Source organism: Charadrius vociferus, unplaced genomic scaffold (genome assembly GCF_000708025.1).
Source record: "Charadrius vociferus isolate BGI_N301 unplaced genomic scaffold, ASM70802v2 scaffold161, whole genome shotgun sequence".
NCBI lineage: Eukaryota > Metazoa > Chordata > Aves > Charadriiformes > Charadriidae > Charadrius > Charadrius vociferus.
The window spans coordinates 5345502-5371278 of record NW_009646928.1 but is presented as its reverse complement, the minus strand read 5'-3'; the positions used below and the strand labels follow the sequence as shown (position 1 = coordinate 5371278).

Here is a 25777-nt window from a genome sequence, read left to right as displayed (position 1 = left end):
AAATCTATAAATAGAAAATAAACCAGAAAAAGGTCAAAGAATGATGATGTGGAAGACTCAACAAAAATGTCTGCATGTAAAACCATCATTACTAATGATTTTATTCTCAGAAATTTTATGTATATATTGGCACCAGTTTATTTTAGCATCTACATACAATGTAACATAATTAAGCATATCTTATTTAGTTGTTATTAACAGCATCTGGTGTAAGTCTTGGTTTTAAATTACCTGGCTCACTATAGTTGCTCTTACACTTAGCCGTTGGGTTTTTTTTTAATTGGCTGCATTTAATACAGTTGAGCTACTCTATATGGGCAAGTGGCAGTAAACGATCAGATGAAATCCCTTGACAAAAATTTTCTCTTACTTATTGTGATTGAACTAAAAGAAAACTGCAGATATTCAGACAATAATTTTCTACAAAATCAGTAGAGACTGCAGTAGCTTTTTGTGTATGGTTTTGAAAATGTATTTTTCAACTCACTAATTTGCCTGAAAGTAGTCTAAGATCAATAGAGGTTTTGGCCATTTATTAGATAGGGACTTACATGTTGTTTGCAATGCAAATCATGTAAAACATAATGGCACTGGCAATGTGCCACAGGACACGTTCCACTACACTGGCTAGTGTTGCCACCTCTAGAACATCAGCAGCCTCAACCCAGACAGGAACCACACTCTTTATTTGGGAACTTAAGACCTATGACCAAACTATAAACATGTATTGCAGCATCTGGGTATTTTGAGGGGAAAGATGAAAAGATTTCTCAATAACATTACCTTGTTAATTTTTTATGCACATTTTTCCAGGAAATAGCATAGTCTGCATTTTCAGCAGACGGATTGTAGTAGTTTGGTGGTTTGTTTTTCTTTTGTCAGATTGGCAGAATATGAAAATAATAATTTCCTCAACAGGAATGATTTAGATGTGTAGGAGGAGAGGTAAGATGTCAGCAGATGCATTCATATGAAGTAAAGGACACTAGCTGAGAAAATGATTTTGCATCTCTTCCCTTCCATACTTCCAACCCCATCCTTATTTCAGGTATTTGTTCAGAGAACCTTTCCCTAAAACTACAGCATTTATTGTGGGATTTTTTTTTCCTCAGGCATGTAGACATGGAGCCACAGGGAACCTTTAATTTCTGGTGTGTCACTGTTGTCAGGGCTTTGTTTTGTTTTCCGGCTAATCCTGTTCCATCCTGAACCACTGATAAACTAAGAGAGAATAGAACTTAGCTACAGAAATGCATAAAATAAAGTCCCCAGCAAAACTGGAGAAAAAAAAACCAACCCTCTGTTCTAAAATTTCTCATGTCCTTTTACTTTTTTAATATAGGTCCACAAATCAATGGAAATTTTAACAGTCAGGGGGCTGGGATAACACAATTATGCAGCAGCGAGCAGGCAAAATTAATGAGCTCAAGGTCTAATCTCCAAATGTAAGCTGTACATATGTCTTGGCATATAAGGACACATCGGAAGGCCTTTTTTGCATGCATTTCCATTCTGGAGTTTTTTGCAGAAAGCATGAGTATCACACTTCTACATTAATTATTGTATGCATACATTCATTCAGACTCATTCATTTTATCTCACCCTCATTCCTTCAAATCGTGACAAGGCTCTTAACGGTCTTAAAGCTCTTAATGTCCGAAGCGATTTAATGGCACCAAGTTCAGAATAGCCCAAAGCATTGGCTATTAAACTAACCAATGAGACCTATAAATATAAAAATAAAAAATTATTATTATTATTAAAATTGTTATACACTTTATTTCAAAAGAGTACAGATTCAATCAACAGAAAGATCAACAGCGACAAATGGAAGAACACCATTCTTGCTTATAGTGACACTGGAGGCCCAATCCCACAATTTTCATACTTGCTGGAAAGGCAAGAGGTCATATGAAGGCATGTTTGAAAAAGGACTATATGCTATTAAGTGTCTGTTATAGCTGCATAGGGTTTAACAGTCAGATGGAAGCACACTGTTGGTGAAGGATAAATTTTTCAGAAATTTTTCAGAAAAGACAAAATAGCCATACTTGCAGTAACTTCATTAAGGTTCAACCTTCCAAGCAATTTAAAATTCTGAATGTAGTAGGATAGTTTATTAACTGCTGACAATATTATTAAGATCTACAATCACTAATATGCTAAATAATGTAATGGTTAATTAGCTTTTGTTATAAATATTACTTCTAAGTCAAACACTCAGTTCATAGCAACAATAGCCAGGGTATCTATGAAATACATATTGACAGAGGTGGTACTTTCTCACTTGCCTGACAGCTCTCAATAATTTCTTTTCTCTTTTAAGTATAGGAAAATACTATAGGATAGATATTAACAGATGTTAGCAATATACAGTAAGTTCTTTATTATCTACAACAGTAGTGAGATCCTGATTCACATCACCAGGATTTTATTATAAGCCAATCCACTTCAGGAAGGAGCAATTAATTTGCTTCTTAAATGGAACGGAGTTTAAAGACTGTTAATGTGAAATAATTTAATTTACTTTGAGCAGTTTGGGAGACAGGAGCAGGGAAATATCATACCTTACTCATATTTTATTCAGTTCTACCACCAAAAACATAGAAGACACATAAATGAACATTGGCATATTTCTGTCCTTGAAAAAAATCCTCAAATGTTCATTTCTGTACTTCAGCCTAGAGACTTCTTCAAATAATTGGCTGTACAGAAATAGACATTCATTGATAATGGTGATAGGATTTTGCCCATTATATGAAAAGGCGTTTTCCTATGTTACTTGTATCCATAAAGAACAATTAGATGAATCACAAACACAAGAGTTACAAGATCAAGTCTCAAAAGGACAATCCAAGAGCAGATAGAAATCAGTTATTCATCGCTTTGTTGCTATGTAAATTAATCTAACAGAAAATACTATTTTAGTGAATTCATATCACTGTACCTTTCAGCTGGATTACATGTCAGGATGTAATTCTTTTTGTAAAAGGAGAGGCTTATTTTGTGTAATGGATAAGTTTATAAAGGAACTTGTGATTTACAAGCATATTAAGAATGAAATCTTACCGATTCTCTGTAGTCTGTAACTGAGTTCTGTTCACTTACAAGAGATAACATTGTTATTTCTGCCATTACATTAATTATTGTCATTAATTGCTATTAATAATTGTCATTAATTCAATTTATTTGTCCTGTGATTCTACAGTGAGAGACGGTTTTTTTATCCTTAGCCACTCTTAATATATTCCAGAGGTAACAAAACAAGACATGGAATTTACTCACATCAACAAGATACCCAGACATGACAACAGACTAGTGTAAAGACAGCACATTTTATGGATATAAAAAAACCCTATGAAATATATATTAAAAATATGTCTCTAACTGGGAGTGCAAGACATCTCTTTTAAAATTGAACTCACATTAACGGCTCCTGCATTTTATACATTTCTCCCCAAACTAGCACTGTGCCTTGGCTATCTTTCACAAACAAGACTGGATACAAGCTAGTTACATATCTGCAGCTCCTGTAACTTCAGTGGCACTGTGTATACTGGCAGTTCTTAGGTTCTGATTGTAAGTCATTCTCCAGCCTCGTTTGTGCTTTCCATTCCAAACCATTTGCAGCTTTCTTACCATGGTGCTAGTGCTGTTACGTCATAAACCTGAAGTTGTTTCCCAGAGGAATACTTCATCTATTGTAAACAACACGTTTTCCTCTGAAGGACAATTCAACTGAGAGGCAAAAATTTGCTTGAAATTCTTTGATATTAATTCTATTGTATATACAGCATAAGTATATACATCTTTTCTGTACTGCTCTGGTTTTCTCAGTCGTCTTAGCTTGGTTTTCTGTCATCTGTTCCACCTGTTTTGTTGCCAGTAGGTGAGAAAATAAATGTCTCTGTACACTGATAAATAGGTTAATTTCTTTCTTTTGAGACAGGAATGCACGCACATGCAGTAATTTTAAGAAACGAAAATGAATTCAAAATGGTGGATAGAATATTTATATTCTTCTAAAACTGGAGGGTTGTATGTCCACATTTTTGTGCATGGACCTTCTAATGTAGACTATCTGTTCCAACACTGCTTATCCTATCTTTCATGTAGTTTAAGTGTTCAGATATTACACTTAATTGTGAATAAAAATAAACTGCAGATTTGTAAAAAAAAATCCAAATATTTTTCTTCCTATGGAGAAGTTAATGATTTTTCTTATTTTTTGAGAGATAGATACTGTTATTGGTTTTTCAGGTAGGCTTTTTTGACGCTCTCAGAGACAGGACACTGGACCCATTGTAGCCTTTCTTATGCCTTATTTGCCCTGTCTTATGTTATGGTCCTATGCTAAGATAATATTTTTTCTATATGTACTTGGTGAATAATTCTTAATTTATGATATTTGCTGGCAAGTATTCAAAATTCATTTTGTTTAGATGCATAATTGCAAGCTATGATTCTATTCCCTAACTCACTGAACAAGAGCCTTGGGTTTCATGCATATATCATCTGAATATCCCTTTGAATTAATTAATTCATTTTATTAATTTCTGGATTAGCCAATTTTATCATAGTGTACCATGTTAGGATACACATAAAGACATGAGACTGTCTAGGAAGACAAAGTGACATCTCTTTCTGTATCTGGTTTCCCAACACATCAATATGCTCATCTTCTTATTTCTTCTTATTTTTATCATGAAGTTGTCAGGGCAGCAGGCGCCTCTTACTCTGTGTATACAGCATTTAGTATATTAGTATAATGTGACCCTGATCTTTTCCAGAATGTTGCTGCTGAGTTAATTACTCTGAAAAGCTAATAAAAAGGTTGAGAGTACAGTTTAATTAAATTACTTTAACTATTTTAAGAAAAAGCATGAAACATTCTTAGCTATATGAAGAAATATTATATAAGCCATCAATATGACTAACTTTTGATGTACTATACAGCATGGCCAATTGGAGGGGTTTTTTGCTACATGTCATTGTTCAAAAACTGTACCCATTGACATTTTATCAGGCATGAGCAACTTCAGGAAGGTCAAAGATTTCATTCTACTTACAGATTCATTACTGCCCCACAGTATTTGGCAAAAACACTATTTGTTTTAAGTTTTACTTATTTCCATTTCATTCAAGTACAACTTATTAACATGATAATTTAGAAATAAAGTGTCTATATCAAATTATAGGACTACCTTATAAAGTTTTAAAATATACAGGATAAAACAGTATCCACTTAAGATTATCTAAGATTACATATCGTAGCAGAAAACTACACAAAGAAATTTTAAAACTGACGAACTCATTGGGTATTCCCAGATACCCTGTCTCCTCCTTTGATGTCCTATCTCCTAGCTTTGTATGTGGCACAGAGAACTTAGAGTCATCATAGCTGTACATCAAAACCTAGACATAATAATCTCATGACTGATGGATTCTGGAAAAAGGGGTAAGAGCAGAAACCAGGGTGCAGGATGACATACTCTGTAGCATCTGGTTGTATTGGGTTAAGATATTGCTGTCTCAAGCCTTTACTGAATATGTCTGCCAAAATTAGTCTCCCAAAGAATTTTTGCATTCAGTCTCTTAGCTTAAACCACTGATAAATGTGAACTAATTGAACTAATTTACCAGATTGTGATTTTGGGTAGATAAGGCGCTCCACCCAAATATTGGCTCCTTTCTACAGATATTGTTGCATATAGCAGAAGACTCGGGTGGAGAGATGGAACGATAAGGTCTTAAACTGAGGTAGCCAGATGTACCAAGAGCCATCTGTCGTGGCTGTAAACTGACAGACCTGAAAATTGCAATTTCTTTGTGTAATTATTAAAATCTAATTTGGTCACAATCACTGAGAGCAACTATGGGTATTTCTCACAGCAAGAGACTCAGGTATGGAACACATTAAAGGTTAAAGCCCTGAAGGGCTATCAGTGTTTACTCTTCAATGATTTCAGAGGATGGAATTAAACAATTTGATTAACTTTAGTTACTTTTAATGAAGAAGGGCTCACTGGTGTTCTCACTGGGACCATGCCACTGAATCACACCTGTTTAAACTGCCTGTTAAAGCAGTATAGAGTCTCTGCTTTTCTATAGGAAGATAACATAAATTCATATATTTCTTTCAAGTGCTGTCTGGTGGTGCTAAAGGAATTGCTGAATTAGCCTTAGGCACAATAATACATTTTTTATCACTTTCTGGAACACTGAATATAATTCTTCAAAAGTAGAAGGTTCCAATCTCATTTAGTGATACTTTTGTTTATAAAATTAAAAATAATGGGTAAAAAGTTGGCAAAATAAGCTGATTTACTTATGATTATGTTCTTTATAATTCTGAGAGCCTGCTCAGACAACAGCATCTCTGAGGCGAAACTTTTGTTAAGAAACCATGGAGTATGTCTTAGAATAATCTGTTTAGGTTTATGTTACAAAAAAAAAATAATTAAAACATGAGTTGTAGTTTATCTAAAAAAAAAATAAAATCCATTCTTAACATAATCCTGGAAGGGAACATCTGTCTTCTGCATTAATATCCTCTTAAGAAAACCATTCACACTGTTCTATTCCAGTATAGATTTTCAGGACAGAGCTAGAGATTAACAATATAACAAAACTAACTTGGGCAGGTTAAGAAAAAAAAAGAGAAGGTCTTCCATTTTGAGTTATGGGCCAATCTAGCTAGGTTTTTTTTTCCTCTGGGCATCACAAATTCAATACATTTCTATTATATATTCATAAAGAATAGGTATTTGTGGGACCAGGATTTATGCAAACTTCTCAAGAAATACGGTAGCCTGGGCAGAAATTACTATAAATGCACATTTGCACATTACTGTAAATGCACGTTTAGCCAATGAACTGGGTCAGATAATGCGTGAAAGCAAAAGACCAAAATATTCTGGGAGTAAAACCAGCTTTGATCCCTTCTGACAACATAAGCAAGGCCTTTGCACAGAAGTATATCACAGCTGGGAAGGCAGCCAAGAAATCTTGTATTCTCTTCTATCATAAACCCTGCCAAGTCATAGCTGATTTAACTATTGCAGATTGTCAGCCATTAAAACTAATTAATTTTTAGACCAAATAGCCACTGTCTTTCTGCCTTACTAAAAATGATAACAGTATAGTTTTGTGGGATGAAGTTCTGAGAAATCAGATGAAATCTGGACCAAATGTATTGTTTCACTTGCAAAGCACCTATGTTTGTAGAAGAAACTCACACAATGTAATGTCTTTTTTTGCTAAGGAATAAGATAGTATGATCAGAGTCCATTAAAAATAGCATGTTTCAAAATCTTTTTTTTTCCTTATAAAATCTAAAGTTTGATACAACCTGGCTATGAAATTATTAACTGAGGAAAGAACAAACTGATGGCCAGCCATCCTTTTCCTTCTGGCGTATAAATGTACTTTAAACAACACATCCAGATCACTGCAGGCTACTACTAATGCAGTATAACTATACAATGTGAATTATTTTTGCATGTTTATAGAAAGATTACTTAGTAGTAATGAGTTTTACAACATAAAGGACTTCATTCTAGTGAATTTTACAATATTAAAGACTGAGTACTTACATCAACAATCAGGAAGTCCAGCCAGCACCAGGCATTAGTAAAATATATTTGAAAACCATATGCTACCCATTTTAAAAGCATTTCCAAAATGAAAATATATGTAAAAACTTTGTCAGCATATTCCAGCATGGTCTTAATAGTTTTGCGCTGTTCAATATATATATCTTCAAAAGCCTATGAAAAAAAATATTCAGGTATTACTAATGTTTCATGGAGTATATATGATAAAAATAAGAAAAAAAAATTAGGTCAGAGCTAATCTTTCCCCTTGTTCTCCCACATCCTCTTATTTTACATATTTCCCATCTTTAACCATACCACAAATTGGAGCAACTTTATGTATTCTGCAATGTCTGGAGTTGAAAGTATATATCCCATTTTACTAATGAATGAAGAAATAAACTCAAAGCATGAATTTTTGTCCACTGTGGTATTAAGAAACTTTCACATACACACACAAAAAAACCCCTTTCTTATACAAAATCTGTTCCAGATATGTGTATTCCTTTCTAGAAAGCAGTTAGGGAGATTATATTTCTATCCTCCATCAGTCAAATTTATGTCTAAAAGTCAAATTAGAGAGCAATGTATTTGCTAGAATGTACACTATGCATGTTGATACTGTAGTAAATGTTCAACTCGAGTAAAGCTGGAAAGGTGGGTAATCTAAATTTTGTTGGAAAGTGGTTGTTAATTTGCTGTCACACTCTTCCCTATCTCCTGCCTCCAAAAAAGGAAAAAATGAAGTAATTATTTAATTTTTTGTATGGTCTTTTGTAAGCAGAATCCAAGAAGTGGCTGAGCCTAGAAGGAATTAAGGACTTAAAATGATACATTTAGCTATATATTCACAGTTAACAATGGTCCTTTGTACTCAAATGTCTTGATGAACATGCTGAAAATTGGCAGGCAATTTAAATAGTGGGCATCTATGCTGGCTTAAATAAAATTGCACCAGGTTTCAGTGGTTAACCAAAAGTATCACCAAAAAAGTGAATGTGAAATTTAACAAACTTTTTCAAGTTTGGGACAAGTTTCATTCCATCCTGAAATGATGGAACACAGGTAGTTTTAAGTAACTCCAAGCAAAACAGCTCTTTCAGAACCAAATTTGAATGTTGCGGCGGCTTCTAAGGAGATATCTACATATTTCAGCAGATACAATTTTTTTCTACTTACTAGTGCCCCACTGCTGAGGAGAATCATGAAGACAATGAAAGTCTCAAACCAGTTGTGCTCAACTATGCTGTAGCAGGTTTTTCTAAGATTCCACCAAATTTTTCCTTTGCCATCCTCTATACTTACTTGACAACAGGGAAATTTCTGCACACAACCTGCATTAGATTAAGAGATATTAGGATCCAAAAGCAAATTATTTCAAAGTCAATATTCACTGTGGTATCAACATTGTCAGAAGCTTTAACAAATTTTATAATAATTTTTTAAATTAAACATGGGAATCCTTTTTTATAGGATCGTGAATATCTGAATTCAGATAAGTAATTTGGAGAGAAACCAGACAACACTACACATAATTATGAGTAATCTCAATCCAAAAACCATTGATATTTTGGACTGTTGGCATGTAACTGTTACATTTGTTGATGGAGTCTCACAAAAATTAATTTCTTCCAAATTTCAAGGGCCCTTTCAAATAACTGAAAAGCATTTTAAGGCTAGAACAGTTAATGAAGTTTATTAGTTACAAGATGTATGCCGTGGCCAGGCAGATAAAGCTATTCAAAGCCTACGGAAACCTTGTTTTGGCATCTGATTTCCAGCATTATAGGCTGAGTATTTTCTTTTGATTATTGAGGCCATGAAGGTCCACCAGATTTGAAAGTATCAAGAACTTAAATATGCGTAGTAATAATGCCATTTTACTAATACATCTCTTAAGTCAACAGTTATTCTACAACCTTCTGTAAAACAGGCTTCTGGTTCAAGAGCTTCTTCACTTTCAATTTCTGCTTGCTCGCCCTCTCCAGGAGGGGCAATATCAACTGTGCTGCCTTCTGATGAACTGGATGCATTTAGTTTCTGCAAGTAAAGTTCCACAGAACAATTTTTTTCTCATTAGATACATATTCTGTAAGAAATTATACTGAATCAAATCATGCCAGTCTCTGACTTTGGAAGAATGCTAAATTTGTACTGATAAATATGCATCACCATAAGTAGAAACATAGTACTGAGATGTACATTGTATAGTTCTGCTTCCCAGTTTATCTCCTCATAGGGAACAATTAAATACCATTTGGCTACTAACCTTATCCACATATAAGACTTCTGAAGTATTCTCAGTAGTATTAAAACAGGAGAGCTCGCATGTACCACACTCTCAGGTTATTTCATTTTCTTTACTATACTGGATAACACTGAAAATGTATCTTAGTTTTCCCAGTGAAATGAACTAACAGAAAGCTCCGCATGTATCTTCATGTCCACTACAGATGGTGTTTTCATAAACATACACCATGTCTTGATTAAAGTGTAAATTTAATGGCATTTAATGGCAAATTTCTGCACAATTTAATTTTTGCAGAAAGCACAAATTACCAGATCTGAAATCTCTTCTTTGCATTCCAGTTTCCTGTGCATATTCAGAGACCTCCTGAGGTCCTTTTGCATCCCAAATTTTTCTATCTTTCTACTACTTTGTGTACAGTGAAATACTATAGTCCTTACTATGGTAAACGCACTTCTAGATCTGCAAACTGCAAGAACCGGAGAGTGATATAAACCAACTGAAATTAAGTAACTTTTTACCAAGTACATTGAAATTTGGATCAGGTCAAGCTGTTTTTCAGTCATGCAAGACTGCCCATAATTTTCTCCTTTTAAGAAAGCATATTTTGAAAGGAAAGACCTGCTAAAGATGTACACAACTAATTCAGTAATTAGACATTGAGTTTGTAACTTGTTTTCAGTTGTCGATACTGTTTGCGTCTTTGATTGCTTTCATCCAAAATACATTCTCTTTCACTGTGATATAAGGCTTGTAATCAGAAAGCAACCTTAAAAAAAGCACGGCAGTGAAATACGTCTGGTTTATATCATGTAGGAGTAATACATAGTAATTTTGAGGGGGTTCTATAACGCACCTCTAACTTAAATACTTCAAATTGTACAGGCACTGGTGTAACAGAAAGGGCATTTGGTCACACAGTATGTTTCTGGTTTCAGCTCAGCAGATCTGAGCATGCCCTTCAGCATGCCCTTTCACCTATATGAAGACTTTACCATACAAATTTTTTGAGAGAATGCTTAATACCAAGTACTTCTTACATTTAGTTTTCAAGATAGTGACATTTTCAGAATATATAAAAAAATACTATTCAGATGATTTGAATGGTTTTGCAATAAATAATAAACAATAACTCTTTAAAGAGGCATTTCCACATATTCTCTCTTGCAGAGACACTGCTGCAAATTAAAATTAGTTATTTAACTCTTCAGTTAAAACCCAGTCCCTTCATGAAAATGCATTGGGAGCTAAGGGCTTTTTTCTGCCTGAAATGAAGCAAATGACATGTTTAACTTAATTTGTTTGGTAAGCAATTTTTTCTTCATATTCAACTCTTCTGTGAGATGAATGAAGTTTAAAAAAAATTCATGTTGGGTGATGGATAATTTCAGGGGTAAGTTTCAAGAAGCTGCCCTTCCACACACCTGCACATGTAGTCAATATAGGGTCACTCAGACCTCAGGTTGCATGGTTGTTACTTCATTGTAACCAAAAATAAAGGACTTCATCGCATAATAGAAAAGATTTCTAACACAAACAGAGGTATGAGTTTGAAAACCATTCTTTCCCTTTTTCAGTATTCTGATCTGTCATACCTGGAAAATCAAGCTGACAAATGTGAAAAGATTTGTATAAATACACTGAGAATTGGATGTTTCCAATGGTTAATTTTTGCTTAGTAAACATGTTAAAATATCATGTTTCCTTTTTCATACTGCATTTCCTCTATGATTGCCAAAATTTATATATGTAAAATCGTTACAGCCATATGGCCTCTAAATGGAATAATTTTATTACCGGTCATGTAGATCAGTAAATCTGAAATAAAATATTATGTACTTCATATAGTGAGAATATTTAAAACTTTGCTTTCTGTATTACATTTACAGACTGAAATGCACATTAATGCATAATATAGTAAGCATTATTAGCACACTGTCTTATTATCCACACATAAGGTCCTCTTTTAAATAGGAAAAAGAATTTGTGAATTAATTCTCTTATTATATATCATTGTAATATAAAGAAATAAGAAGTCTGAAACCTGTGACTGAAATTATAGGCAGTTTCTTCATTAAATAAAAAACAAATATTATGAAAATAATAATCTGTCACATTCAAATTAGGAGAATTAAAACTAATTCATGGCCTGATCCTTCATCATTAAATCAATTACTTAATGGTAGCAAGATAAAGGTTCATAGTAAGCATCAATTATTAATCTATATGAGTGCCAATTAAAAGGTAGTCAATCTTTTAACTGCTTCTTCACATATAAACTCTGTTGCAGATAGCCCTGTCAGCATAGTTGCTAAAAAGCAAGTGACAGAAGTGCAATTTCTAATTGGTACAAACAAAACCTACTATAATTCTCTTCATCATTTTTCACGTAAATCATTCTTCTTCAGTATTTTTCAAATAATCTCAAACAATTACATAGTTTTAAAAAAAAACTCATTAAGTTAATAAAACTTCTCTTCTTTCCTTCAAGACCCTAAATTAGGAAAGAACCATTGCATTTTAAATAAGGCGACTTCAATGATCTTTTGCTTCTAGCAATAAAACTAATAGGAAACTCAAGATACATGATGGATTAACACAATCTTCTTTTCACCTCATAAATGTGATTATCAGCCCCTAGAACACGCCATGCCCTCTAAATACTTCTTTGCATCTTCTATGATACACATTTTCCTTTACAAGGATACAACTGAAAGCAATTGCTTATGATGCAGCATTCTCAAGGCCTGAATCAGCAAAACAACATGCTTGACCAGAGCAGAAGCCTGAGCAATACTGTGGAAATCACACACAAAAATAAAATAAAAACCAAGACTACCTCAATGGGTTATGTTTTTTCTGAAAATAGTATTATAAATACTACTGTATAGAATATAACATAAAAAAAATGCTTCATCACCAACCCAAATACTTGGTTAATATATGTATAATCAGCCTCCATAGTGTCCTTTCAGAGCAGTGCATCTCTTTTCAACAGCTTAGATCATTAAAACAAGCTTTGACCAACAGCATGTTAATGTGCCCATTTACAAGAAAATGCATTCACTTAAGCCCCAGTCTTGCTCTCATTTGATTTTTTTCTAGGTTTCAATAAGAGCAAGAGCAGGCTACTAAAATTTTAAGCTTTACAAACAGCTTCATGATTCAAGTGACAATAAAATAAAGGGATTCAGCCATTACAAATTGCCTTTTCAGCCATGTAGTTTTATCTTTTGAATCTTGAAAGCTGCACTGTAATTCAGTGACAAAATATATAATAACGGGGATCAATGATTCCAAAGTGATTCTAAACTGACTTTAAGTCTCAGATCTTACAATATTTGACTTTTATATAATATTAAGATAAACACTTTAAAAGTTTCTTTCCTTAGAGTTTTATTTGATGTTTGAAGCATATCTTGGTTTAAAATTCAATCAGTAAAATCTGACCATTTTCAGAATGCACACAAATATGATTTTTTTTTTTTACTTCTCTGGACAATTTATACTATGATATAATACAGATAGATCATACTATTCTATAATCAATGGTACAAAACAAACCATTGGGTTATCTTTTTGAAGCCAGTGAGACTCTGCCAGAAGGCAACAGCTTTGAATCCTGCTATAGGACTGAAATCTCAATCCCAATAAAATTTTGACGCCAAGTTTTACTAGGATAATTTGACCTCCTTAGTTTCATGTAACTTTGGCTCCTGTTCAATATTTGCTGTCCCTGTTCCTGAAGGCTCTGCCAATTATGCATAAATGGAGACTATACTTGCCTATAATGAAAAAAAGCCTAGGGTAAATATACAGGGAATTTTATACAAATGATGCCAACTAGTCCATAGTCTTTCTAATTTACACCAAGTGAAGTCCCCCAACTCAGTCACAGACTGCTATTGTGAAATACATTCCAAAATACCACTATTTATGAAGGAGTTTAAAGTTTAAGAAAAGAGTATCTGTAAAATGCTTTGCTTTGAGAGTTTTTAAGGGGGTTATTTGCTAAGTATAATTTTAGCAATTATGAAACTATTTTCTCTGCTTACAAACTCAAGATATGCACTGCCCAAATGAATAGATTGTAGTCTGTAGCATCTTGAAGATTTGCATTACAGTGCATTGTAGTTTTAAATGTACAACAGTGTAATTTTTATGCAAGTAGCTACTGCAGTAGTTTAAATGTTATTCATTAAGGAGCTGAAGTTGTGGCAGTAATAATTTCATACATCACTTAACACAGTTCATTAAATATTTACATTTATAAGGGCTGAATCAAAAAGGGTTGTTTTTATTATTTAAAAACTGTGCATGCTCCCTTTTTCTTTGGCCTCTTTAACGGGTAACATTCCAGTACTTTTATGATCCATACTTCAAAACCTGTAGAGCATGCAGTTATTGCTAAACACTGTATTAAAATATCCAGAAAAATCATTAGCAGAGTTAAAAAATGTATGTTGGGGTTGCCAATCCCACCTGACCATGCTGTGATGTGAGTCCCATGACTCAGCAGAGAGCAGCTGTGCATGTTTCTACTGTCTTGCAATGGATAGGGAAGGTACATAGCTGAGTAGCATGCAGGCCAGTCAAAATCCATTAAAAAGTGATTATATATATATATACATATATATGTATAACTTGCTTAGGTAACCTGTGTGAAAGTGGTGACACGTTGCTCTACCTGGTTAAAAAGCACCAGAGCTGCATTCTTGATTGCTCCAGCTTGGTTTTACCCCTGTGAGAAGTAAGAATGGTAGGTAGTGAAGTTCAAGACACAGGATCTCTAGTTTTTCCTCTTTTTGGAATCTCTAATTCAAACACGGCTTTAACACAATTAAAACATAATTATTAAATAGTTTATGATTAGTTGGCAAAAAGGGAAATACATACCACCTGAAATGTTCAACAAAATTCTCTACAGAACTTGTTAGTTTATTTTAGAGAAATAAGAAATGCAGAAGCTAGACCTAATAATATGCACTCTAAAATTGTGATTCATAAATAAAAACACAATGAATTAAATTAATAAAGACATGGTTAGCAGATTTGGAAAGTATTCCAGTATTTATATAGTGCTTAATACATATTAATGAAAATTTTATAGGTTTTTTTGGTTTAATGTTCTAGTCCTCATTTAACTATGTGATTATCACTTTCATTTGCAAAAAATATATAAACAGTAAGCAAAACACTTTGAAGATGTATATCTTCTCATTCCTCCTTCATCCTCTAATAATGGTGGTAGAACTTACAGGTCTCAATGAAAACAAACCTCCTGAATTTCTCTTCAAATTAAATGTGATGAAGTGTCATATTGTTTAAGTTTCTGGTTTTAGATTTAGTATGCTGTATGCTTCTGACTCTGTAATCGCTCTCCAATTGTTTCAAAAGAGAATCAATTTGGTGTCTGGACAGTGACAGTGACAGTGACAGTGATCTATGGTTTCATTCATTAGTTATCCACAGCTAGTCCATAACTTAAAGAATCTGTGATTTTTGAAGATACTCTCCCAGAACTGGTCAGTTTTAGAGAAGGGGAATTTAGATTGTTGGATATTTTAAAACAAATGTGATGATAAAAAATCATCCAACAAATTGATCAAATCTCTACTGGGTATGTTTTGGCTAAGAAATTTATTGAAGCCCAATGGCAATGCCTAACTTTTGATAATGCAATGACTGTGTTGCCTTCTTTTTACTTCACCTAGTCACAAAAGCACTAGTGAAGCAAATTAGAAAACTGAACTTATTCCTTGTTTTGAAAATTCAGTGGATTAGATGATGAAGAATATTTTTAATTTTATTAAAATAATCTGTTGTGATTTTAGAAGTTAACTGAGCAGCCTTCTCCAATCTGAATTTGTACTTACTATGCATATACCGTAGATATAAAGGCTTTTGGAATTCTGAATGATAGAGGCCTGTAAGTATAAGTATTTCTTTAGTTGTGAAATAAGCTTTCCATAACTGATTAATATCTTTGAAATTACTTTGCCATGTTGAAATCCAAAGCTTTATTCATAAAGTTGTGATTCAGATATAATGAACAATTGTTCAGTGGTACAGAAATACAATAGTGAGGAGTCTTATGTTTGGTAAGATTAACATAGTCCGCTCATTTCACTGATTAGCAGGCATATTTTATAATAGAAACAGCATGCACAATGCTAACTTTAAAAAGCACCAAATTATCCCCTTTAGTTACTTCTAATTTTCTTATTATCTTTAAAGTTAATTATCTCAAGTATCTAAATTTCAGAGTATAAATCTGTTATTTCTGATGGTTATTTCATTGGGTATTGCACCTCTATTTTCTGACAGTATATATTGACAAAATCCTCCTTCGAAGTGTCAATGAAATGTTCGCTTCTTTCAGGTACTTTCAGCCAACTTTTACTCTAAAGTAGTGGGTAACATTTAAATCTAATAAATGTTATTGTTATGTTTCATCCAGACAGAGGCTTCCCCAGATTTCTAGTGATATATATTAGAAAGATCTGTCTGGAACTTGCAACCAGGTTCCAGAATGGATTCTGACAGATCTGGTAAGTTATTAACTAGCAAATTAATTAGAAAGTGTTACTATGAAAGGGGGAAAAAAAACCCCAACCACAAAAAACCCACAAAAAAATGGAACCAGCCTTCCAAAAGAAACTTGGTTGCTAGAGTTATTTTGTACCATAATATATCTGATAATAAAAATAGAAAAAAACATAATTTGTTCCTCACTCACCCGTGGTTACAATTTCTATAGTAATTACCTGCTCTTGGCATATTCCTCAGGGGCACACAGACCCTGCCCCACTTCTAGCATGACCTGTTATTGCTGATAGACTTTAAACAATTATTCTGCTCTTAACATCAGTGGCAGTCAGTAAGACACCAGAAAAAAAATGATTAATTTTACGGTTCCTGTGCAGATCTAGCTTTCCAAAGCTCTGTTGTTAAATAAAAAGTTATTAAAGGGGATAACTTTGGAAGGTATTTTAAGTGCTAAGTACTGCCACAGTTAAGGCAGGAAAAGTTCTGCCCCATCTCTTACCCCTCCTTTTGCAGACCAGGCCTTCTCCTAGGAGGAATGTTGTCTCACTGGTATCCCTTGGCAGGCAAAATAAAGCAAATGATGGTGTACTGTTCTAGAGAGGTAACACTGCACCAATATACTCCTTTGTCTTCCTCAAAAGACAATCAGAAGGCAGCAAAAGATTCAACAGCACTGATGACTTGGTAGGAGAAGATTGGGAATTTTCACAAATTCCTGTCACATATCAGTACATCTATTCTTATATTACCAGGGGGATATATTGCCAGGTGGATTTTTATATTACCAAGTGGTGTTTTATACACACAATAAAAAAGGCACTTTATCCTTTCCCTAAAAAACATCCAGAAGGAATGGAATAAGGAATCCAGAAAAGAAACTGCAATTAATATAGAATTCACAATTTTCTGGGCACTGGTAAGAAATTCCTGTCTTATTAGATACCATTCACAATCTGCAGACTTGCACTGTATGAATACATGTCAAACAGTTAAATGCTAAACAGTTGTGTGTGAGCAGAACTTGAGGGAAACACTATTGCTCCAGTGTTGCAATGGTAGTGATTATTACATTCTATGGAAATCTTGAGGCTCTGCACAAGTCATAAACTTATCCTATCCCCATTGAAAATTTCTCCACAAGTTCTCCATATATATATATACACCAACCACCGTTTACTGGCCAATTTCCCTCAGTCACCTGAAATTTTCACTTTCAAATTGCTTGGATTTGATTTCTCTTCCTGAAGACATACGGATATATCTAAAGTCCATAAAAAAACACAAAATCCCATTTGATTTATTACAGTCCTGAAACTTCAGGATGGCATTAGAAGAAAAAAGCATATACCTGACACCTGAACCAAACAAAGATGGGAATGAACAGAGCAATCGACCTGTGAAAGTCACCTTGAAATCGGTATCATTCAGAACTTCTCAGCACAACAAGGGCTCTTAATCCATTTTCTTGGGTTGTACTTACATCATATATTCATTTGAAAAGCAGAGGAGTTTCTGCCTTTGCATTGCATTTTGGTTTGTCCTCAGCAGTTCTGATAGCATATATGGCAGTACACTGTAAACTGAACCATTCAATCTATCTTGAAGAAGAAATAAACAAATAATACCTGAGGGGTGATATAATTTAACTTACATCGCTCCGGTGACACGCCTTATAGTACAGACCACAAAGCACTGTAGCAGAGAAAGAGGCAAAGACTGCCGGAGCCAGGAGTGGATGAGAACCTCCCAAGCCAGCTCTGCTGCTGAGGCTAACATGTCATGTAACCACACGTTTCGTATCTCCATGGCTTATAAGCCTCCCAACTTCCTAATGCATTTTACAAACTTTTAAAAAAGGAAGATATTCAGGAAATTTTTAGGCATGTAACTTCCTAAGATGAAGTTACTAGGAAGGCACTCATCACTATGTTTATCAAAACTAACCACAAGGAAAGCAGAAAATTTATAGTAAAATGTCATGTTAAAGAACATCAGAATATATGAAAAGACTTAGAAGACTTTGCTAAAGGTTCATTAGAAAAGACAATAAACTTTTATTAGATCAGCTTACATGAAAAATACTTGACTCAGACTCAAAGTTACTTTGAAAGCTTGTTTTTTGATACTAGTTCATCTCATAAATTATATCACCTTACACTTCCTGAATCTCTTAGATTCCTAAATTGTCATGCATAAGCATTACTGCTATACTATCTTATACACCTGCATTGAAAATGTTTGTCACATAACTGAGCAACTCCATCAGATGATAAAATATCTTGCTCTCAATCTTACAATTGCTATGCAAAGTTACCTTCTTTGCAGTTGCAAATAAACACACACTCTTTATGTTCCTTTATTTTCTTTAGCTAAAAACAAAATAAAAACTAAAAAACACATGCTATCATTAACTGGATCATGGCTATCCATTAATGTTATGTGGTAGTTCGGTTTTGCTGCAAATATGGCAGCTATATAGCTATGATGCAGTGACGAATGCAGGGCTTCTTTGTGGAAGAACTTTTCTTAATGGTAAATAAACCTTTTTGTATTAATGAGTTATCACACAACATCATAGCTTCTAATCTAATCGAAAACATATTTATCCATGGTTCCCAATCCCTTGAACCTCACAGTTCCTACATTTCTAATGCCACTGGATATAATTATATTCTGGTAATGCATTTATTAGCTTGTCATTGATCATTACGCCAACATACAAAGTTTTCCTTGAATACCATTAGCACCTGTTCATGATCACTTCTGGTATTTGAGCCACTTATATTTTGAGGTATGTGGCTTCTGGTTTTTAGAGCAACTTCTGTCTCTTTGCACAATAAGAACAGCATAAGGCTTTCAAGTAAACTGTTTCCACATGCATCTGTATTGCAAGATTATTCTGCTCTCCAGGATAACTTGAGATACTGCTTTACCGTGATATTGATTGGTATCTGGATTACTTCAATTCAGCCAGCCATAGTCTCTGAACCTAAAATCTGTACGGATATTACTCACAAAACTTTTTAGGCAATTCTGAATACATCACTGATTTATGATGTCTCAGGATTCATTTTTAACACTAACCTAAATATAGAAAAAAATATTTTTTCTCCACTTGTACTTGATTGCATATGCAAAGCTGTACACCCTTGATTGTTCCTTTGCCTTCTGCAATACTCTTATTCCATAAATCCCAATCGCATTATAGGTACTACAGAAAGAATGTGTTATGAAATGTGTGCTAGGCCAAAAAGCTCATGAAATTGTGAATGAAATAATCATATTTAAAATGACACATCTTCCAAATGCTAATAAACAGAGCATTAAAAATGTAGACTCTAAGGACCCCCTAGTATGCCATTATGCAGGGTAATTTTTTCCTTGAGTTGTAAGTACATAAAATAATAAAATATATTTACATTAGAAAAGGCAGTTTTTTAAACAATTCTAAATCTGTAAGTAAGAAATATGTAAATGCATGACTATAGTTTAATCATTAAGATACAAAAAATCCTACCTGTTTGCTTTCCTCCATATCAGATTCGCTGCTAAATTCTTCTGTATTTAAATTTTCAAAATCTGATTCTCCGACTGCAATTGGCACTGTCACAGTGAGGCCTGGGTTGTTTATGAATGACATGTAATCGTTTTCATCGATTACATATTTTTCCACACTGCTGCCTGTGCCTACACCACTGGTGGTTCCATTCCCGTCTTTCACGTAATTCAGATCTTTGCTTATTTCAACAGCAGTATGATTGGAAATGCAGCTGTCTTTCTTGTTGTTTAGCTCTTCAAGTGCTTTGATTTCCTCTAAAGCTTTCTGCTTTCTAATGAAGGCTTTTTGGATGAACTCCTGTATCTTTTTTTTAACATAATCTATGCCTTTCTGAATCCTTGCCACAGCAATCTGTAGGTTGTTCATTTCATTATCATCATCAGTAGCAGCAAGGTTGTCTGAACTAAATGAGCTCAGCAGCAAGGCCAGAAACAGGTTCAATACCTAAAAGATGAGAGAATACAGCTGTACAGTAAATACATACATATAAGAGGTGAGTACAGTATTTTACTGTCAAATAGCACACATTGTTTTGAAAAACAACATTTACTAATTTTAGACAACCATTTAGCACCTTAAATTACAAAAGATCTCCTTGTTTTGATCAGTATTCACTCGGAAGATGAAAACAGACAAGCTGATACCACATTTTTTTAAACTTTTTGATCATTGTTTGAAGGAGCATAGTTGCTTAGACTATAAAATAGAAAAAAGTTGCACAAATTCTAGCTATACACATCCTCAGAGGTTTGAAAGGCTTCTATCTAAATCATTTAAAATCACTGGAATTTAAGCAGAATTAAATAAACATGAGTTGTAAAATTAGATGGGTTTCTATGATGCAGATATTTTAGAAACTCATACCAGTTAATGATATAATAACCTTTCTAACTACTATTTGGAAGATTATACCATGAGACTGTGATTTTCTGTTAATTCTGGGCTTGTCCCTTAAACTCTATAAAGCTTGTCATAAAAGGATAAAAGGAGTATTTAAAATGAATTTTACACTTTAATCTCTATTATTTATAATAATCCTGTATTATTTGTAATTGGATTTTTTTCCTTTTTCACTTCACAAAAAAATTTTGTTTTGTCATGTAGGAATTTAAAAATAAAATGGATTTATTTCATCAGCAGGTAACAATCTTAGCGCCATTATTGCCTGAGAACTGTGGTTTATTGCTTCAAAATTCAAACATCATTACTCTTGTTTTAATATAGTCTCTATAAACTGTAGCTATTTCACTAAATCTTACAAGCAATTAATAGTTTCATACTGTCAGTCTGATACACCGCCAGGCATCAAAAGTTGTCATAATATGGCAAAAGGGCATAAACAAACTTCCCCGTAGTTAAACGTGTTACGTCTCTCATTTGTACTCTCTATGAGATTTAATTCTGCAGACTTTCACAGTTCTAGAAAAGAACCCTGAAGGTAAAAAGGCACTTGGAAGAAGGAAAACAATATGAATCTGTATTCTATATCCTTATATCCATAGTATTTCTATGCTGAAGCTAATACTAAAAAAAAACCAGTAGAGCAGGTTACTGATCATAAATAACTTTCTGGGTCTTTGCACTTTTCTGCTGATATAATGACAAGATTGCAAAGTCATGTAAACAACTAGAATATGAACACTTTGAATTGTATTTTATAAAAATTTAAATCACGTTAAAATATATCACTAAAGGAAGAGAATTTTGACACGTAATGAAATACAGTTTTTAGGCGTATCAATCAGAATGAGCTGCAAAGATTAACACTAAAAGGAACATAAAAATAAAGTAAAAGTGTAAATGGTGCATTCCAATTATAATCCCGATTTCTAAGAAGTTCTCACCACTTCAATACTTACATATTGGACCTTTGGCATTTTAACTCATCAGCTTGAATTAAAATTTCTCTATAAAGGTTTCTTCTATAATTTTGAGTTAGAAACTTTGAAACATAATTTTAGAACATCCAATCACTCTATTTCATTTTTGTTTTTTACACCTAAACAGGCCAGTTTAGTACTTAAATTCAAGACATTCTATATAAGAAAATCTTCATTATACTTTATTTTTATTAAGTCAGAAGCATTAGTACTGGAATTAGCTTTAACGGGTGTAAGAAAGTTTGGTTTTTTTCTCTGAAGAAGTAGCTGCTCAGGAGCTGGTGCAGCATAAGCTTTATTATTTCAAGAGTTGTTAGGAAGACATTTGGATTTAAACAGCACCTCTAAATTAGCTGCAGCACACGCACGATAAGGTGTTTGATTTGACATTTTGGCGTATTCCTAAATTCCTGGACCCATAGTGAGAATACTTCAGTGTATGGAAATGAGTGAAATGAGGCAGAAGGGAATCATCATATGTTTTTACCCAAAATCTAGCACATTCAGATTTATTTTTTAATTCTAAACAGAAGTATGACAAACATTCTCATTGCCTAGCTGTAAGTTATGTATATTTTGCATCAGAATTAATGTTCAAAAATGTTCATCACGTACCACTAGGTTTCCAATCACCATGACCAGCATGAAAACAATAAGGCACATGGTTTGGCCTGCAACCAGTCATGCATGTGCCAGCGTGGAAGCACACAGTCACTGGAGATCTTGCAGACACATTCCTTGTAGCTTTTCCCAAACAGCTGCATCCCAACCACAGCGAAAATGAAGACAATAATGGCCAGCACCAGGGTTAGATTTCCCAAAGCTCCCACTGAGTTGCCAATAATCTTAATCAGCATATTTAGAGTTGGCCAAGATTTTGCTAACTTAAAAACTCGAAGCTGAAAAACAAAAACACAGAGGAGTCATAAGTTTTAGCTATGAAACAGAAGCTAGGTCCAAGTTGTTTAGCAGACCATATCAGTTTCTGTAGATTAATTTGTTCTTCAGTAGGAAGATACTACTATTTTAATGGAAAGCAGGGAGCATGGAGTTTGGTGGGTGCCTAAACTGCAGCGTTCAGCATTTCATCTTAGTGATGCACATAGAAGGAAACCTCATCATTTCTGTTTGTACCACATTTGATTTTAGTATTTTTAAACATCCACTTACAGATGATTACTGAAAAATTCTGAAAGACATTTTAGAAGTTTGTACTCTTTTTATCACCTTTGCTACACCCTTTTTGCTGGCTTCGTTCCCTCAGAACCACATTAGGTCTTCCAGGCTTAGTTAGAGGACAATTTTTGAAGCAACAATTTGATGGTGATATTGTGATGTCCATTCAAATCATAAACACTTACTTAAAAATAATATTCAGTAACTGAATTATAGTGTGTGAAGTTGGGTACCATTGCAACTGGTACTAATAAACTAAATCACGACTTCCTGCTCTCTATATTAGGAAATAACCTAGGCTTTCAAGTAATGTGATAACCATTAGTAATACAGACTTTGAAATCATGAATCGTGCCTCCAGTAAACATACCTATAAATTAGTTTGTGTACAATATAAAATAGTATTTGCTGTAAAAAAGACATTTCTAGTGGAAGCTCAATAATATTTCAATTTAAGTGTTATCCTAAAGTCAGATTGTTATGACTCTCTGTTATAGGTAATGGAGTTACTAAATGTTTATTCTCAGTGCCATAAAATAAATGTTGTGAAGAGAGGATCTACTTAGGAGCTTTCTGAGTAAAACAAAGTAATCTTCACAGTATAAGGACTGAAAAAGGTTATGATTCTTTATGCTGGTGGCTGGTAGCAGTTAGTCTTATGCTGGCAAAGGATATCAGAAGAATAGCATATGAATAAGATAATTTGATACCAAAAGAGATCAAGGATATCAATTGACAAGTACCTTAAACTTGTACTTATCAAATATGGCTAGCGAATTAGGCATATATGAAAAATAGTGTGAGTCATTTAGTTATATAATATATCCTTACAATACTGGCAATTATTACAGACCTTAGTACATTTTTGGAATGAAACAATTGCATGCAAATATTTAATTATCAAGGTATTTACCAATCTGAATGACCGAAGAACAGATAATCCTTCAACATTTGCAAGACCAAGCTCCATTAAACTAAGGCTAACGATAATACCGTCAAAAATATTCCAGCCTTCTTGGAAATAATAATAAGGGTCCATGGCAATTATCTTTAGTACCATTTCTGCTGTGAATATCCCCGTGAATACCTAAAACAAAATGTAATTAATTAGTTGAGTTGTTATGAGAAATTTATTTACCTGAGTAAATTTTTCTAATCCAGCTTGAGTTTTCATACCTGTTACTTGTACCTGTTATTATAAAAAACAGCTGATTGCTATCTCCTGATGGCATCTAAGTATTTCTAAGCAGTGAAAACTGATAATTAATAACCAATTACTAAATCAGGACAGATATAAGATGGCAGAGGTTTGATACGCCTATTAAAAGCTATTTACCAACCAGTCAGCAGCTCAGCTCTGCTTTGTATTTGACATGTGCTGGACTATCCATCCAGAGATGTTGTGATATGATCTGGTCCTGTTTTCTAGAGGATAGTTTTCAGTCCTGTTTCTAGAGGATAGTCCCAGTAAAGCAAAAGAAGACTTGACAGAGTTTTTTTTCCTCGCTTACAGTCTAAACGGAAGTGTCAGAAGAAACTCTCCTAGGTCAGACTGTCTAAGGAAAAACTCTGTCTTTTAGGTCAGAGTTGAAGAGTATGGGTGGAATAGACACAAGAAGTTGGAGTTTCTTGTATTGGACTTTTTGTAAAGATACAGAGGTTTCACGCACAGCTACTATTCCATGTGATACCTATTTCCTTTTGGGAAAAAGAACTTAATGGTGATAATGTTCTTTGAAATATCTGGAAGTGGCAAATGTGAAATTATCAACGCTTCTTAGTGTTTTAAAGTCAAGAATTTAACCCAATGCTTACTTGCCATGAGTAGTGATCAGTGGTTTGTGCAGCATAATAAAGACGTTTTGGACCATAATGCAAAACCGCTAAAAATATATGACTATTCTGCGCAACACTCAAGGGATATCCTAGATGATCCAAAAGTCTACTAACGTACACCAAAGTACTCTGCCATTGCCCTGTGATAGTTCTTTACCCAAACCGCTAAAAATATATGACTATTCTGCACAACAAGAATTCTGCTTGTTCTCAGTCCTCCTACAGCAAGTTTTATGGAAGTAAAGCTGACTTTTTACAATACTATATAACTACACTCATGGTTACCTTTTAATTTAAGAAGATTAAGAGGTGGATATAGTGCTGGGAAAACATTCACCATTGTCAAAGTGTAAATATTAACGTTTTTTAAAGTGTATACTTTGGAGAAGCTAGAAATACAGCAAGAAACACTATCCCATTATCTTGATATATGAGAGATGTTACCATATAATCAGAAGAATGTAAGAGGTATTGCTATGTATGGTAAAGTGAATGCAACAAAGAAGATTGCTCTTGACAAAATAATTGAAAAAAAGCAATGAAAAACATTTCATTTTAAAATTTTTCCTTCACAAAATAACCAGTTCCACCCACAAACAGCTTTTTCTTGAGCATAACTATGTCCCCAAATACACAAAAAAAAACACTTTAACAGAAGTAAACTCAAGTTTTCTTATAATTACTTAGGACTTTTGAATACTGAATGAATTTTAGTATTATGAAAATGAATTATTGCCTTTTAGAACTATTTCTTCCACCTCATTAAAATGCTACAGAAAAGGCAGAGTCATATTTGTCATATTTAATTTATCCTCAAACAGACCGTGATGTCACAAGCAAAGAGTAAATTAACATATTCTGAATGGAAATCACAAAAATTAAGGTTAATAGATTAATACAGTGAGGCACAGAGAATTTAATTGAAACCAGCAGG

General features: G+C 33.7%; 1 protein-coding gene across 1 annotated transcript in view; it reads right to left on the bottom strand.

Moving 5' to 3' along the window:
• The window catches only part of LOC104294915 (sodium channel protein type 2 subunit alpha-like), a 60902-nt gene that overhangs the window by 10766 nt on the left and 24359 nt on the right, over window positions 1-25777 (bottom strand). The window contains 8 exon segments of the mRNA XM_009894607.1: window positions 1603-1725; window positions 7596-7769; window positions 8775-8929; window positions 9515-9635; window positions 19910-20395; window positions 22447-22507; window positions 22510-22730; window positions 23921-24094. Of these exon segments, the coding sequence (XP_009892909.1) occupies window positions 1603-1725; window positions 7596-7769; window positions 8775-8929; window positions 9515-9635; window positions 19910-20395; window positions 22447-22507; window positions 22510-22730; window positions 23921-24094 (1515 nt within the window).